An 18,809-nucleotide genomic window follows, 5' to 3' on the forward strand; every position below is an offset into this window, starting at 1 on the left:
AACAATTCTTTATTTCAGTTCTTCAGACAGTTGTTTGCCATGAGGTGCCATGTTGAACATCCAGTGACCAGTATCAGAGACAAAAGCGATAACCACGAACTTAACACACCTGCTCACACCTGAGACATTGTAACACTAATGAGTCACATGACACCAGGGAGGGAAATTATCATATTGGGCCCAATTTGGACATTTTCACTTAGGGGTTTACTCACTTTTGTTGCCAGGGGTTTAGATGGCTGTGTGATGAGTTATATTGAGGGGACAGCAAATTTACACTGTTATACAAGCTGTACACTCACTACTTTACATTGTAACAAAGTGTCATTTCTTCAGTGTTGTCCATAAAAAGATTTAGTAAAATATTTTTACTTTTGTTAGATACTGTACATCAAACATCTTTAAGAGATGGGTTTTAGTTCCCAGAAACCTTGTGAGTAGTATGTGGCTTTGAGGTAGTAATTCTAGCAATCTTATAATCAGGGCCGTCTTTAATATGGTTTGGGCCCTGGGCAAACACTTTTTTTGGGCCCCCCTCCAGCTTTTTTTTGGCCTGGCTGGTTAACATGTATGTTTTGGCGGCCCTCATTTGTGCAGGTACAGCAGCCCATTGATTTGAATGGGCTGCCATGCCTTTGTTTCCTGCAGAAAAAAAGGTGCATTCAGCATTTTAAAAATACAGTTGCCTTGAAATCCATTCTGCTTTTGCACCATGCTACTTACCTGCAGTTCTTGCACACACAAACGCACTGTGTTTTTAAAAGCGTGACCTAAACGTCTAAAAATGCAGCAAGTTTGACAGTGCGGGAACTGCAGATAAGTCACAGCAGACAGCAGAATGGACAGACAGTGCTGTATTTCAGTGCTTCATGGGCATAGGTGTGCCGTGTGCGCAGCCTATTACATGAGGCATGCGCTTTTCTTTGCAGGAAACGCAGGCATGGCGGCCCATTCAAATGAATGGGCTGCTGTGCCTGCGCAAATGTGGGCCGCCAAAACACATACATGTGAACCAGCCAGGCCCAAAATAAGCCCATCAAGCAGGTAAATACAGACAGTAATGCCATGTGCTCTGAGGCCTTACTCAGCCTGGACTGCAGGTCTGGTCTGTGATTTAAAGAGTTCCTCTATTTTACACATGGCATGGCATGGGGTCCCATGGTGCTAAAGCAGAATGGACAGACGGTGCTGTGACCCCATGCCATGCCATGCCATGTGTAAAATAGAGGAACTTTTTAAAACACTGACCAGACCTGCAGTGAATCATCAAATATTATAAAGACTTTGGGCACACTCTACAGAAAACTTCTATTTACAATATAGATTAGCAAACAGTGACATACCTTGAGGAGCAGGACATGAAGAAGTCAGCCTCAGGAAGAGCAAACTGGGGATGTTATAAAATCACATTCTAATTCACTTTTATCCCTTTCACGCCGACGCAACGCATATATGCGTCCTCGGCTTTCGGGGGTTATACCGGGATCATCCCGGTACTGTTGTTTAGAGCCGGCGATCGGCTATCCAAACATAACAACTGATGCGGCTAATAGCCGCTCGGTTGTTATGCCGGAGGAGCGGGAGGGGACATCGTCTCCCTCCCGCCGCCTCTCGCCGCTCTGACCGGGCCTCCCGTCCCACCGGGAGACCCGATCCTCCATCCGCCGCGTTCTGTGTCCAGGCGGAGACTGACACTAAGCCGTGAACGGCTTTGATTCAGTCTCCGCATTGAAACCACGGAAGCGGCGTCATGACGTCACTTCCGGGTTTCTCGGCTGTCAATGGCGCCGGATTTAAAAAAGTACACAGTATTCAGAATCACCGTTTTCGGCGATCTGAATACTTTGAAGTGCAAAGGAGGGCTCGGGGGTCTTTTAGACCCCCGATCCCTCCATATAAAGAGTACCTGTCACCACCTATTACTGTCACAAGGGATGTTTACATTCCTTGTGACAGCAATAAAAGTGATCAAAATGTAAAAAAAAAAAAAACACAATTTAATATTATAAAAAAAAAAAATAAGAAAACAACAAAAACATTTTTTTAAAGCGCCCCCCTCCCCGCAAGCTTGCGCAGCAAAGAAAACGCATACGGAAGTCGCGCCCGCATATGAAAACGGTGTTCAAATCACACATGTGAGGTATCGCCGCGATCGTCAGAGCGAGAGCAATAATTCTAGCGCTAGACCTACTCTGTAACTCTAACCTGATAACCGTAAAAAACGTTTAAAGTGTCCCCTATGGAGATTTTTAGGTACCGTAGTTTGTCGCAATTCCACGAGTGCGTGCAATTATAAAGCGTGACATGCTTGGTATCTATTTACTCGGCGTAACATCATCTTTCACATTATGCAAAAAAATGGGCTAATTTTACTTTTTCATTTTTTTAAAATTCATGAAAGTTAATTTTTCCCAAAAAGTTGTGTTTAAAACACCGCCGCACAAATACCGTATGACATAAAATATTGCAAAAATCGCCATTTTATTCTCTAGATTCTCTGCTAAAAAAATATATATAATATTTGGGGGTTCTAAGTAATTTTCTAGCCAAAAATATGGATTTTAACTTGTAAACACCAAATGGCATACATAGGCTTAGGCATGAAAGGGTTATATACAAGCAGCACCCAGTGACAGGAAGGGAGAAGTGCACGTCTAAAGGGAAGCCAGGGGTGCTGTACATTTTAAAACACTGGGACGGGAAGCAGTACTGTCACTGGCTGCGTGCCGCTGATGATTTTCAGCACAGGGGCTTAATGGGCGGCAGGGCCGCCTTTAGGAATTATGGGGCACTTACACAGCTTCAGGCATGGGCCCCCTGGAGCAAAGAACCGGGGGGGGGGGGGGGCTGCCGTCTGAAATTTAGAAGCGGGGGGCCCTTTACAAAAAAAGAAATAAAGAAAAATATACATAAAAAAAGGGGTGTAGCCATCTGGGGCCCTGGGGACCTCTGGGCCCTTTAATAAAAAGAAATAAAAAATATATATAACAAATATATATATATATATTTTTTTAAAAGGGGGTTGCCATCTGGGGCCCTGAGGACCTCTGGGCCCTTTAATAATTTTTTTTTATAAAAAATAAATTACAAAAAAAAGGGGGTTGCCATCCGGGACCACTGGGACCTTTAATAAAAAATAAAAAAAATATATATAAAAAAGAAACATTTATAAAAAAAAGGGGGGGGTTGCCATCCAGGGCCCTGGGGACCTCTGGGCCCTTTAATAAAAAAAATAAAATAAATATATAAACAAAAATAAAAAAATAAACATTTATAAAAAAAATAAAAAAGGGTGTTTGCCACATGGGGCCCTGGGGACCTCTGAGCCCTTTAATAAAAAATAAAATAAAAAAAAATATATATATATATATATATATATATATATATATATATATATATATATATATATATATAAAAAAATAAAAATAAAAAAAATAAATAAAATAATATGAAAAAAAAATGTATACAAAAAAAGGGGGGTTGCCATCCGGGGCCCTGGGGACCTTTAATAAAAAAAATATATATATTAAAAATTTTTTTTTTTTATTTAAAAATAAATAAAAAAAGGTTGGTTGCCATCTGGGGCCCTGGGGGCCTCCGGGCCCCTGGGGACCTCCGTACCCCTAAAAAAAAAAATTTTTTTTTTAAAGGGCCCCCAACAGTGACAGGGCCCTGGGCAGCTGCCCCATTTGCCCTGCGGTAAAGACGGCCCTGCTTATAATCCTCAGTGACCCCAAGGACTCCTGCTTCTCATGCCTCCTTGTGGTGCATGGGCTCCCTTTATTCTTCAAAGCCTGCGATAGGACCCAATAATTTGTGGCATCAATGAGAAGGATCATTATTGGTTGGCAACCCTCCTTGACCACCGTTACAAGGGGAAAGTCTCGGAACTCATCCTGCCCTCACAGAGGAAGCACAGGATGAAATATCTTGAAGACACTTTAAAGAGGCGTTTATGAAACACCTTTCCAGAGTCTGGTAGGCTACAGTCTCATGGAAAAGTTATTGTTGAGGCTTTCTATTGGTCATACATAACTTATTTGTGTATATTATGTAACCTTCATTTAAAGCAGCAGCATATGAAATTTCATATGCTGCTGCATTAAATGTAGGTTACATAATATACATACGTAAAACCAAAAATAGACAAATAAAAAAATTGTGTGTCTGAAATACATACATTTGCCTTTACTATTTCTGCACAGTATTTTTTCTGGATTGGTGAACTGAATCACTTCAAAGATTTCTCCTTTACTGATTGGTAGATCTTTTCCTCCACCTCTCTTGTTTCCAGCACTCGGGACTACCATCATACGAGTCAAAACCCTTATTTCGCCTTCAAACTATATAAATAAAGAGAAAAGAAGACAATAGGCTGATTTACAAAAGAGTTGATAATCTTCACACAATCAAATATTGTGTAAATATTCAATAAAACTGTTCAATTATATGAAGAGAACATTTCCATTCATTTATTTTACCTGTGTGTGACTAAATAACTTGGGTATAGCTTGCTTTTGATTTAGCTTCAGTAAATATAAATCATAAATTTACTGTTGTAATAATATTGTAAGTCTTGGTATATTACCGTACTTTTGGTCCTGTATGGTGTGCGTGTGTTGAATTGGGGGCAGCAAAAGGTGCAGCTGACTGACCTCTTTAGCAGTAAGCACTGTGGTTCTGCTCTCCCTCCAAGAGCACCTGCTCTGTATTCAGGTTATTAATTAAAAACTGTAATGCTGCCAAGGCACTGGTGGGAAGGGGAGCAAGGTGATCCGAAATGGCTTAGGTCTCTCTCATGCACGTGGATGTTTTGAGGCTCTAGTAATATATCCCTTAATTTTTAGGCACCGGGGGGGGGGGGGGGGGAGCCGCAGGTGGTGCGTACACCCCGCCATAGATGTAAAAGGCATACTTGGGAATACTCCTTTTTGTACATCGGGATTTAAAAACATGTCAGTGTTAAAAGTAAGAAAAATTGGTGGGACTTTAAATGAGGCACGTCTGTGCATTCAATAATTAGAATAAATAGTATATTATATTTTTTTCTGTAATAAAGTTTAATGTCGGCATGATGTGATGCGTTGGTTCCGCAAGTTTGTGCAAAGTCAAACGCACACATCTGACCAATAATGTAAATAATATGATTAAATAAATTAGAGATTAATGGTAGCGATAGCAATAATGCATCACCACTAATAATGTTAATACTCATGATACTTGTAATAATACTCATAATAATAATAATAATATTAATAATAACATTAACTCTAGTATCGATATGCTTTAATCAAAAAACATGTCAATTCATAGTCAGATGATACAGAAATTAAACATTGATAAAAAAAGGGAGCATCCGTAAAATCACATAGACATGATCAACAACGCAAATCCATAGTAACATATTACATCCAATGTATATCTCAGTATATAACATTATAATAAAAATACATTAAATTAAAATCCATGATTGCAACAAGCTTGTCGGGGCACCCTTATTGTAGACTCTACGCGATTCGTAGCCTGAAGCTACTCATCAGGAGTATGATGCCAAGATAAAACTATGATTGAAAAAAAAAAGAGAGAGAGAGAGGGGGAACTATTAACATAGGATGCCCTGTAGGGGGGCACAGCTATGAAAGAGGGGCAAAAAAAAAAACATGTCATATGCCTATGCCAGAGATCATGCAGATGCACAATAGAATCAGCATATACCCACGTACAGCGTCTTATACAGCTTTAGGCAGGGGTTAATTGACTGCCTCTTTACAGAAGAATTTTTATTAAATCTTGCCAGGAAGTAAAGTGAATTCACATCCTTCTTGACAGGATCTCATATAAAATCTGGGTGAAGCTTAGAAGTAGGGGTAATCTAATATAAATAGTGGATCCTGGTCAGAGAGATGGACTGAAGGACTTAAATCTATTTTTCTAACCTCAGGATGGCATCCCTACACCGGGTTATGGAAGAGGACTGGTTGTGAGTTACCACACTGAAGATGATTTGTTTACTATAGAGTGTTACTACTGACTACCTCAATACAAATAAAATGGAATTGTACCAAACCTCTGGCAGAATTGGAGTGATTGAAATGGATGCCTACTATCATTAAAGGTGTGAGTTTGGACATCATTACACCACTGTACTGGACAATAGACATGTGCACATCTTCTTGTCTTCAGCAAACTGTTTGCAGGCTTTCTTGTGTATCATCTATAGAAGAGGCTTCCTTCTGGGATGACAGCCATGCAGACCAATTTGATGCAGTGTGCAGCGTATGGTACAAGTAGACATGTGCACTTAATTTATTTAGTTACTCCCGAAATTCGTTTTTATTTATTTTGTTTCGTTAAAAAAAAGCATTCGTCTGAAAATCCGATTTAATTAAGGTCGAATCTGTCATTGAAGGCTTATGGTGTCTGTCGAATGTTCTAAGAAGATTTGACAGAGCAGCTAAACTGTACGACGCCGCAATCGTACATTTCTGGTTGAATGTTCCACCTACAAGCTATAGAAGAATTCTAATGTTGTATGACACTAGTAATAATTATATTTATAAATTATTATTACTAGTCAACCAACATTCAAATTCTTCTATAGCCTATGGGCCGAGCATTTGACAAGAAATGTACGATTGTGGCGTTGTACAGTTTAGCTGCTTGTCGAATCTTCTTAGAACTTTCGACAAACACCATAAGCCTTCAATGACAGATTTGACATTTGTATGTTTTATGCTGCTTCGTCGAATCTTCGTTGTAGCAACGAAAACGAAAATAAACCTTTTTTCATGTCGAATCTTTCGGATTTCGGATTCTGCTCATTATTGTCCCACTCCACTTTGCAGATCCTCTCCAAGTCATTAAGATTTCGAGGCTGATGTTTGGTAACTCAAACCTTCAGCTCCATTCACATATTTTCTATGGGATTAAGATCTGGAGACTGCATTAAATTGATTTTAGTAATTCTCTCAGAATTTCAACTCAAGCAGTTCCTCCCTCCCAGCAGCAATTCAGCAACCTCCCAACTTTATAAATCCCATATTTCAGCATGGAGCAGATGATCTAGGAGCAGAATAAGCTTAGCTGCCTGAAAGAACAACTTGAACATCTTCAGTGCTTCCAGTTTCTCATTGTCTCACTGTTTGTTAAAAATATTTAAACACCTAAATGCTATACCCTGGCCACAAGCTCACTATACCAGTAAGTGTATGTTATTTGATTTGTGTGAACGTTATAGCATCTACAAACTAAACTATACAGTGGATCCATGGATTGCGAGTAACGCGGTTAAAGAGCGTTTTGCAATACGAGCTCTGTGTTTTAAAAAATCGTGACTCGGTTTGCGAGTGTTGTCTCACAAAACGAGCACAATTCAGGCCAAAGCGGTGTGCAGTACCGCTTTTGGCCTGAGGTGGGGGGTGCCGGAGCTGAGCAGGGCCGCACGTCGCAGATCGCAGTCGATCAAACCGTTTGGAAATGCTTGGAAAGGCTACAAGGGCAGCACGGCTGGCCCCGGCAAATCTCGGGTAGGAAGCATTTCCGAGGTTTGCCGAGGTCAGCTGAAGTGTCCTTGGCCTTTTCGGCCGTTTCCGAGGCTCTCCGGCGCCCCTCGCCTCTGGCCGCATGCGGTATTGCATTCCATTAAAGTCAATGCGGAACAAATTATTTTTGTTTCCATTGACTTCAATGGGGAAACTCGCTTTGATATGCGAGTACTTACGAGCATACTCCTGGAAAGAATTATGCTCGTAATCCGAGGTTCCACTGTATATGCTGGAATTTATGCTTTTAAGCAACTCTGACTTTCTGACTGCCTATCATATTTCTATGTCAGTACAACCCCCCCACCCCCAAATTATGCCTTTTTTGGAAAGTAGGCACCCCAAGGTATTTGCTTAAACTCACGCTGAGTCCATAGAAGATAAAAAAACTTTTACACACATGCCATGGGTATATGTGGAATTATACCCCAAAATACATTCTGCTACTTCTCCCAAGTATGGGGTTACCACATGTGAGAGATGTTTTGACAGGCTAGCCACATACAGGGGCCAAAAATTCAATGACCACCTTCAGGCTTTCAAGGTGCGTTAATTACACATTGGATCTCCTGACTAACTATCACATTTTTGGAGGCCCGAAAATGCCAGGACAGTATAATTACCCCAAAATTACCCCTTTTTGGAAAGAACACACCCTAGGGTATTTGCTGAGAGTCATGTTGAGTGTTTGGAAAGTCTTTTATTTGTTGTCACACGTTTTGAAAAATTAAAAAAAAAAGTCTATTTTTTTTTTTTACACAAAGTTGTCACTTTAATAGGATTTTTCTCCCACACCTCATGGGTATACGTGGCATTACACCCCAAAACACATTCTGGTACTTCTCCTGAGTATGGGGATACCACATGTGTGAGACTTTTTGGGACCCCAAAACACCAGGCTTTCAAAGGGCATAACTTACACATTTCATTTCTTGGCTACCTATCACAGTTTTGGAGGCCCAAAAATGCCAGAATAACGTAAACACACTCCAAATGACCCCTTTTTGGAAAGTAGACACTCCAAGGCATTTGATAAAAGGCATGTTTTTTTTTACTTTATTTCCCAAATACTTCTGGCAACTTGTGGGCTTGGCAAAACAAACAAAAAAAAGATTCCTCCATTGACATCGATTAATGTGGATGAGGAAATCTCTGTCAGAAAAAAGTGAAAAAGTATATCCTGATGCATAGGATCTACTGCCCGCTGACCACTCCAAATGCTTGGCATACACTTTCTTTTTTTTAAAGAAATCTCCCCCTGCAGTGCTGCAGGCACTGATGTATATATTCTGAGAGAAGCACCCTATGTATTGGAATACACAGATCAGTGCTGCTGTTGACTGGCATTCCTGCAATGCAAATAACAACAGTTAACAAAAACACACAGTAATGACATAACATTAACATAACATAACAACTGTTATGTTAAGTTTTGTGATAACTTGGCTTTTCAGAGTCATAACCTTTTCCGATTTTAGTGTCTCTCAAGATGTTTCCTGACTATCTAAGAAATTTATGAGACTCTTCCTGTGCAGAATTTTGTGCCACGTTGTACCCTAGACTGTGCCATGATGTACCCTAGACCAGGGATCTCCAAACAGTGGCCCGGGGGGATGGATGCGGCCCTTTGCTTGCCTTTATACAGCCCTTGGGGCCCTTCTCTTTCCACTGATACAAGACACTATTCCCCCACTGACGCCAGCAATGGGGCAATATTCATGTTACTGACGTCAACAATGAGGTACTATTTCTCTGATTGACATCAATGATGAGACACCAATGCTCAAACTAACAGCGACGATGGGGCACCAATAATCCCACTGATGCCAACAATGGGACACTATTTCTCCCACTGACATCAGCGCTAGGGCACTATTTCTCCCACTGATACCAGCAATAGGGCACTATTCCTCCCACTAATACCAAAGATGTATTGTTTACTCCCACTGACACCGAGAAAAGGTCTACTCCCAAGGGCCTTAGCCCAGCCCCCCTAAAGTCTGGAGGATAGTAAACAGGCCCTTTGTTTAGAAAGTTTGGAGACCCCTACCCTAAACTAATAGTCCACTACGGTGTGGTAGCAACAGATACAGTCCTTGATGCAGATGCCAGATTGGCCAGGACGGTAAGGACAAAAAAAACAGGTGGTATGCCTTATTCCATATTTAACACAGACACAACACTTTTTTGTGGTGATGTTTGTGTTGGGGTAGGTGGGAGGGAATCTGTAAAATGCCTCTCATGTAGCCGGCTAACTGCATCTAGACTTGGGCTTTGGGCCACAGCGTCTTCTGGATACAAAAGAGACAAGATAAATGCTCCCTGAAATTTTAGGAAGGATCCAGTTCTTCCAGTAGCTTTGTAAATATCAAAAATATTGTAACCACTTCCTTACTGGGCACATATACCCCTTCCTGACCAGGTGAAATTTCAGCTTCCGGCACTGCGTCGCTTTAACTGACAATTGCGCGGTCATGCGACGTGGCTCCCAAACAAAATTGACGTCCTTTTTTCCCCACAAATAGAGCTTTATTTTGGTGGTATTTGATCACCTCTGCGGTTTTTATTTTTTGCGCTATAAACAAAAATAGAGCGACAATTTTGAAAAAAAAAAACAATATTTTTTACTTGTTACTATAATACATATTTTTGTTAAAAAAAAAAAAATCGCAAGAAGCGTCTGGTTTGCGCAAAAGTTATTGCGCTTACAAAATAGGGGACAGAATTATTTTTTTTTATTATTTTTTTTTACTACTAATGGCGGCGATCAGCATTTTTTTCGTGACTGCGACATTATGGCGGAGACATCGGACACTTTTGACACATTTTTGGCGCCATTCACATTTATACAGCGATCAGTGCAATAAATATGCACTAATTACTGTATAAATGTGACTGGCATTGAAGGGGTTAACACTAGGGGGTGAGGAAGGGGTTAATGTGTACCCTGAATTGTGTTACTAACTGTGGGGGAAGGGGGGTGACTGGGGGAGGTGACCGATGCTGTGTCCCTATGTACAAGGGACACAGATCCGTCTCCTCTCTCCCCTGACAGGACGTGGAGCTCTGTGTTTACACACAGAGCTCCACGTCTTGTCCCTGTAGCCGCCGATCGCGAGTCCCTGGCGGACATCGCGGCCGCCAGGCACTCGCATTGGCATCTCAGCGATGCGGCGCGCGCGCGCCTCCGCCGGGCGCGCGCAGGCCGTAAAAACACGGCCTCCCAGAGATGTAGAGCCACCCTGCGGCCGTACAAAGTCGTACGGCCGTCGGGAAGTGGGTAAAGAGCCAATTGAAATAAATATATAGACACATTTTTGTACCAATGTCTAATTCTGTAGGAGGCTAAATACAGCTTCATCATTTGTTCATTGAAGTCTACACTACTGATATTTAGATTATAGTCGTGGACAAAGAGAGACTTTTCAATGACACCAGACGCCATGTAAATTTGGACTATTGTGCCTGGGTGAATAGAAGACAGGATGAATATATCATATTTTCCTTCCATTTTACTGCTAATTCTTCATTGTGCAAAAAGGCTTTCACCCCCCTTTTTAAGTGGGGTGTTAATGAGCCGTTGGGGGAAGCCCCTACAATTAGATCACATGGTGCCACAGCAGATTTTTTTTAAAGGAACAAATGTCTAAAAAGTGTCTTGCTTGCATAAAAGTTAAATGATACCCCATATAGAAAAAGGGTGACAACAAGTCCCACACTATCTTACCACTGCTCTCTGTATAGTTTGGGCATCCAGGTACCATCAAAAGGAGGAAGATCTGTCAAGTTTTATCAGAGCAACTGTACTATCTTGCTCATCAATCTGGACATGAAAACATCTACTTTGGAGTTTGTTTTAAAATTACTTTGTTTCGCCATGGAACACAATTATTTTTTCTACAATGGCCAATTTTATTTACAGAGCACGGGTGTGGCGATGGGGGCCAAGTTTGCCCCCAGCCTCGCCAGACTATTCATGGCACTGTGGGAACATGATAGACTTTTCGCCCTAGCGGAACCACGCCTTCTCCTATGGTGTCGTTATATTGATGACGCCTTCTTTTTATGGAAAGAATGGATACAGAATCTCTGTATAAATTCATGACAGCGTTGAATAATAATGATTAATAATAATTTTTCAATTTTCGAATTTCGAATTTTTCAATTTTCGAAATTTCGATTTTCGAATTTTTCAATTTTCGAAATTTCGATTTTTGACATTTCGAATTTTTCAATTTTCGAAATTGCGATTTTCGAATTTTTGACATTTCGAATTTTTCAATTTTCGGAATTTCGAATTTCGAATTTTTCGAAATTTCGAATTTTTTAATTTTCGATTTTTTCAATTTTTTAATTTTCGAATTTTCGTATTTTCGAAGTTTCGTATTTCGATTTTTTTAGTTTTCAAATTTTTTTCAAATTCGAAAATTGAAAAATTCGAAATTTTTTAATTTTCGAATTTTTCAATTTCGAATTTTCGAAATTCGGAAATGCGAAAATTCGGAAATAAGAAAATTGGAAAATTTTAATTTTCGAATTTTTCAATTTCGAATTTTCGAAATTCGTAAATGCGAAAATTTGGAAATACGAAAATTGGAAAAGTTGGATTTTTTTTTCAATTTTTTTTTTTTTTTTAAAAAAACGGAAATACCAAAATTCGTAAATACGAATTTTCGAAAATACGAAAATTCGTAAATTCGAATTTTCGGAAATACGAAAATTGGTAAATTCGAATTTTCGGAAATACGAAAATTCGAAAATTCAAAATTTTCGGAAGTCCGAAAATTTGTAAATAAAAAATTTGTAAATACGAAAATTCGTAATTAACGAATTTCCGAATTTTCGTAAAAAAACGAATTAGAAACAAAATGAATTGCACATGTCTACCTGCTGGCCTGCCCTTGTGGTCTACAATATATAGGGAGGACCACTCGAGCCCTAAATATTAGGATAGGAGAACATCTGTGCAGGATACGTGGTGGCTTTACTAAACACAGTGTCTCACTACACATTCGCAAATGTCACAATCGGGATCCTTTAGTGCTGAAAGTGATAGGCATTGAAAAGTACACCCCACATTGGAGAGGTAGTGACCTCACGCGTCATCTCCTGTAGGGAGACCCGACTGATTTATGACATGAAGTGTTTTAGCCCGTGGGGCCTAAACATAGAATGGGACATCAACTGTTACATAGATAACAGTTGATGTCACCCATTTGCCTAATTTTTGGTCATTATTGTTAATTTTTTCCCCCTATATAGAAGCCCCCCCCTTTTTCCTCTCTTATTCATTAGGAGTTTTTTTTTTCCAGTTATGCTTTATTGCACACATTGGGATCAGGGGGTTTATATATTATATTTTATACCAATATGAGAGTAGGCACATTGTGTATCGTAATGTATTGCTTTGATTTTCGAATTTTTCTATTTTCGAATTGAAAAATTTGAAATTCGAAAATTGAAAAATTCGAAATTTTTTAATTTTCGAATTTTTCAATTTCGAATTTTCGAAATTCGTAAATGCGAAAATTCGGAAATACGAAAATTGGAAAATTTGGAATTTTTTTTCAATCTTTGATTTTTTCAATTTTAAAATTTCGAATTTTTCAATTTTAGAAATTCAGAAATACGAAAATTCTAAAATTGAAAAATTCTAAAATTGAAAAATTCGAAATTGGAAAAGTGAAAAATTCTAAAATTCGAAAATTGAAAAATTCGAAATTTGAAAAATTCTAAAATTCTAATTTTTCCATTTTCGAATTTTTCAATTTTCGAAATTTCGATTTTCGAATTTTCGAAATTTCGATTTTCGAAAATTGAAAAAATCGAAGTTTGAAAAAATTTTCAATTTTCGAATTTTTCAATTTTCGAATTTTTCAATTTTCGAATTTCGAATTTTTCAATTTTCGAATTTTTCCATTTCGAATTTTCGAAATTCGTAAATACGAAAATTCGGAAATTCGAAGATTCGAAAATTGGAAAATTCGAAATTCGGAAATAGGAATATTCGAAATTTGAAAAATTCGAAATTTGAAAAATTCCAAATCTGAAAAATTCGAAATTTGAACAATTCAACATCTTTCAGATGTTGAATTTTTCAAATTTCGAATTTTTCAGATTTGGAAAAGTGAAAAAATTCGAAATTGGAAAAGTGAAAAAATTCGAAATTTGAAAAATTCGAAAATTCGAAAATTGAAAAATTCGAAAATAGAAAAATTAGAAAATTGAAAAATTCGAAAATTCGGAATTTCGAAAATTCGGAAATCCAAATTTTTTTCGTATTTCCGAATTTCCGAAAATCCGAAATTCCGAAAATCCGAAATTCGTAAAAAAAAACGGAAATACGAAAATTCATAAATACGAATTTTCGGAAATACGAAAATTCGTAAATTCGAATTTTCGGGAATACGAAAATTCGTAAATTCGAATTCTCGGAAATACGAAAATTCGTAAATTCGAATTTTCGGAAATACGAAAATTCGTAAATTCAAAATTTTCGGAAGTCCGAAAATTCGTAAATAAAAAATTTGTAAATACGAAAATTCGTAATTAACGAATTTCCGAATTATCGTAAAAAAACGAATTAGAAACAAAATGAATTGCACATGTCTACCTGCTGGCCTGCCCTTGTGGTCTACAATATATAGGGAGGACCACTCGGGCCCTAAATATTAGGATAGGAGAACATCTGTGCAGGATACGTGGTGGCTTTACTAAACACAGTGTCTCACTACACGTTCGCAAATGTCACAATCGGGATCCTTTAGTGCTGAAAGTGATAGGCATTGAAAAGTACACCCCACATTGGAGAGGTAGTGACCTCACGCGTCACATCTCCCGTAGGGAGACCCGACTGATTTATGACATGAAGTGTTTTAGCCCGTGGGGCCTAAACATAGAATGGGACATCAACTGTTACATAGATAACAGTTGATGTCACCCATTTGCCTAATTTTTGGTCATTATTGTTATTTTTTTCACCCTATATAGAAGCCCCCCCCCTTTTTCCTCTCTTATTCATTAGGAGTTTTTTTTTCCAGTTATACTTTATTGCACACATTAGGATCAGGGGGTTTATATATTATATTTTATACCAATATGAGAGTAGGCACATTGTGTATCGTAATGTATTGCTTTGATACAATGTATTTTCATTTTCATTTTTATTGTTTTTATATAAATGCTGGTATTTGTGTGCACACTGACTAGTATCCAACATTATGTGGGGTGCTCCCTATGTTTTTGTGGTGGGAGCACAAAGAGGTGCGTTTTGATATTAGCCTTCAGTTGGTACTAGCAGACATAGTTTATGGTCTATGTGCAATTTTTATTCATATGTGCAAGTTCTTATTTTAAACAGTTTTTAATAATTAGCTTTGATTAAAGTTTTATATATATGTATATATATATATATATATATATATATGTATATATATATATATATATATATATATATATATATATATATATATATATATTTATGTATATCAGAAGGGAATTGAGGATCGCTGTGTGAAAGATTGTCGGCCCTAAACAGGCTGATTGGGGATCCACCGCATGGCTGTCTCTCAATCCTGAAAGATGGCTCTTAGTATTTGTCTGCTTCCGGTGTCACGGCTCCTGTTAGGATATTTAAGGATTCTGAACATCTGATCCTTTAGCTTCCTTTCCCAGTGGACGCCTCATACAGGAGAAACGCAGCGTCGGGTGGAGCTAAGGATTCACACACACCTGCTGGTTTAGGCGTGAGCTGAGGCACTAGCAGTGTGTTCTGTTTGTTTTTTGAAGATCGTGTTTTGTAAACTTTTTTGATGCCTAATACCTGCTCAATAATAAAGAGCAAGCCCCTTTTTAATGCACCATGAAGTTTCTTCTCTTTTTTTGCAACACCTCACCTGTGGCTTACTAAATAAACCCCCTCTGTTGAGAGGAGACGGAGTCAGTGTACGCAGGATTCCAGTGATCCATCCTGAAGGTCCCGGGACTACAATCAAAGGCGTTCCCCGACAGAGGATAGGAGCCAGATGAATTACCCTGTGCTGAGCTGATTTTTATCAGCGTTCCGGTAAGCTGCCACCTTATCTATATAGGAGAAGTGTCTAGTTTCTGAAGATTTGTAGCGAATGTCTGCAACCTAGCCGTCAGAGTGGTGTACCCTTCACGGGCTTCATCCTTCTGCTTTTATTGCTTTTTGCTACTTTGTTTGGACTGTCACCTTGTTTCCTTCAGTACCCTATGTAATTAAGCCACCTTTGTATGGACTTGCTTAATTACGATCTCTGAGGGTCAGATCCTGCCTTGATAACGTTTTTCATTTCAGGAATCACTTTTTATTATTTGTATTTTATGGTTTAAACACATATAAGATACACCATTACCATACCATTTTTTGTTTGGTTTTAGTCGCTGGGATATTCGACTTTAGGTTACGCATTAACATTTATTCTTTTCACATTATCACTTAGTTCTCTATTTGAACTATTAACTAATTGCAGCACCTTTTCATTTATTTAATTTCACGCCAGTTTCACATTAGTTTGTGTATTTGATACATCATATCTTGTGTGTATACGCTGGACTTTTATATCCAGCTGCAACACATAACACACATGCTTTTTGGGTTAGAGCGGTTTACACTCTTTACATCAATCTGGACTAGCTGAAACAGGACTTGATAAGTATTTTCAGTTTTCACCCTTTTGTTTTGCTGTAACATTGTTGTCTCTTTGTATGGCTTTTATGAGGGGGTTATCTCTGCAGCGGGTGTGTATGACCCCCTGGATGGGTTCATCACACAAAATCAGGCACAGCAGACAGCGTTGTAGGTGAAAAAAAGGTGTGGTTTATTTATACTATATACAATGAAAAATATAATAGCAAAACAAAAAAAATAGATGAAAAGAAATCCTGGTCAGCTTGACCACTTACTACACACGTAGGTTCCCTAACAACTAGGTGCAGCCTTGTGCTGCACCAGCCCCTATCTCCCTGTTTTAGAAGTTAGCCACACAGGCTTTGTCTCACCGCACAGGACAGATAGCACACTCCCCAGTCTATACACACACAGAACTGGTTCCCGGGTTGGAGCACCTCCCTTAGCATGCTGGGAGTTTTTGTAGAGGTCTTAATGAGCCCACTTACTTCAGCTGGGCCCGTTAAACTCTTCCCCTGCAGGACTCCCAACACTTCCCCCTAGTGGTATAAATCGGCATAAAGCCTGTATCTGGGACATACGGTATATATTTTCCATCCCGGATGCAACCAGGCGTTTTTACCTGCCTGCTGTCACACTTTGTATACCTTTTTTCTCTAAATATTTTATTTGCACCATTTATACTTTTTCATTATTAAATAATATTTTGAAATGTTAAAGTTATCTCTAATGCACTAGCACAAAACGTAAAAAAATACCTGAAGAGCTCTACTACATGGTAAATCTCTGGAGATACCTGTGTGCAGTGTGTGTATACAGACGGTTATTTAAAGTTATAAATTACTATTGCCAATATTGTGAACATTTACTACCTCTCAATCAAAAGTAGTTGGGGGAAGTAAAGAGTTAATTGCTTAGTTAACTGTAGCACTACCCCCATAGGAGCTGCTGGTTTGAATTTTGGCCTGCCGTTACCTTACCACGTGCGTCTTAGGGGTCCTCCTTGAAGAGTTATTCACAAATGTCTGCACCAACACTTGGTCTTTTTTTCTTCCACGGTTTTATTAACCACTTGACACCCGCACGCCGTCATATGACGTCCAAAACGGGGACCTGTTATCCTGGGTGGACGTCATATGACGTGATGGGCTTTGCGGGGGGATATCTCAATGATGCCTGCACCCGGAGGCATCATTGAGATATCATTTTTTAGCGGCGGCGATCCTGCGCACCGTAAGAACGATCATAGCGGCGGTTCCGCCGCTAGATCGTTCTTACAGGCGGCGGGAGGGGACATCCCCCCCCTCCCGCCGCCATCCGGTGCTTCTCCGGGCTCTCCCGTCCCACCGGGGGCCCGGAGAGATGATCGCCGTCCGCCGGATGTTTGCCATAGAGAAGACTGGTGACGATCTGGTCACCAGTCATCTCTATGACCGTCGGAGGCCCGGGCGCGATGTGATGACGTCACGCCCGGGTCCCCGTAAGTAAACAAACCGCAATTGCGGCTAGTTTGAATGAGATCTGTGAATTTTTTTTCACGATCTCATTCTTTCCAGCCTGCAGGAGAGATGTGGGGTCTTATTGACCCCGCATCTCTCCTTAAAGAGGACCTGTCACACACATTCCTATTACAAGGGATGTTTACATTCCTTGTAATAGGAATAAAAGCGATTGAAAAAAAAAAAAGTGTAAAAAAAAGTGTAAAAAATAAAGAAATAAGTAAAAGAAAAAAGAAAAAATAATAATAAAAAAATTAAAATGCCCCTGTCCCCGGTAGCTCGCGCTCAGAAGCGTACGCACACGTAAGTCCCGCCCACGTATGTAAACGTCGTTCAAACCACACATGTGAGGTGTCGCCGCGTGCGTTAGAGCGTGTGCAACAATTCTAGCACTAGACCTCCTCTGTAACTCTAAACTGGCAACCTGTAAAAATTTTAAAGTGTCGCCTATGGAGATTTTAAAGTAACGAAGTTTGGCGCCATTCCATGAGTGTACGCAATTTTAAAGCGTGACATGTTAGGTATCTAGTTACTCGGCGTAACATCATCTTTCATATTTTACCAAAAAATTGGGTTAACGTTACTGTTTTGTTATTTTTTAATTTATGAAACCATTTTTTTTACAAAAAAAAGCCGTTTAAAAAATTATTGCGCAAATACGGTGCAAGATAAAAAGTTGCAATGACCGCCATTTTATTCCCTAGGGTGTCTGCTAAAAAAACATATATAATGTTTGGGGGTTCTGAGTAATTTTCTAGCAAAAGAATGAGGATTTGTAGGAAAGAAGTGCCAGAATAGGCCCGGGAAGGAGGTGGGTTTTAAAGCCCGGTATTGAAGTGGTTAAACAAACTCACTCAGAGGGATGGAGAGAGGGTTAGGGGAGATTCAGGTACCTTGCTTTGTGGATCATGGCTACGTTCTTGGATCCAGAGGACAAACCGTTTCCACACTGGATTCAGCAACCACCGGATAGACCTCTCTCACTGACCTAGCAGCCGGTGCGAAGCTCGTTCAAAAGTTTCTGCCACAGACTTGATGAGTTTAAACGAGTTGTTGCACAATCCTCTGCCACAGGACCATGTAACCACACACACACTTTGCAAAAGTTCCAAAGAC

General features: G+C 39.4%; 1 protein-coding gene across 2 annotated transcripts in view; it reads right to left on the bottom strand.

Moving 5' to 3' along the window:
* Positions 1–18,809, bottom strand: part of LOC120911933 (PML-RARA-regulated adapter molecule 1-like) — a 125,779-nt gene that overhangs the window by 58,445 nt on the left and 48,525 nt on the right. For both annotated transcript variants that reach the window (XM_040322565.1, XM_040322564.1), the window contains exon 7: positions 4,181–4,343. In XM_040322565.1, the coding sequence (XP_040178499.1) occupies positions 4,181–4,343 (163 nt within the window). The remainder of the gene's footprint in view (positions 1–4,180; positions 4,344–18,809) is intronic.

The sequence above is a fragment of the Rana temporaria genome, chromosome 1 (assembly GCF_905171775.1).
Source record: "Rana temporaria chromosome 1, aRanTem1.1, whole genome shotgun sequence".
Taxonomy (NCBI): domain Eukaryota; kingdom Metazoa; phylum Chordata; class Amphibia; order Anura; family Ranidae; genus Rana; species Rana temporaria.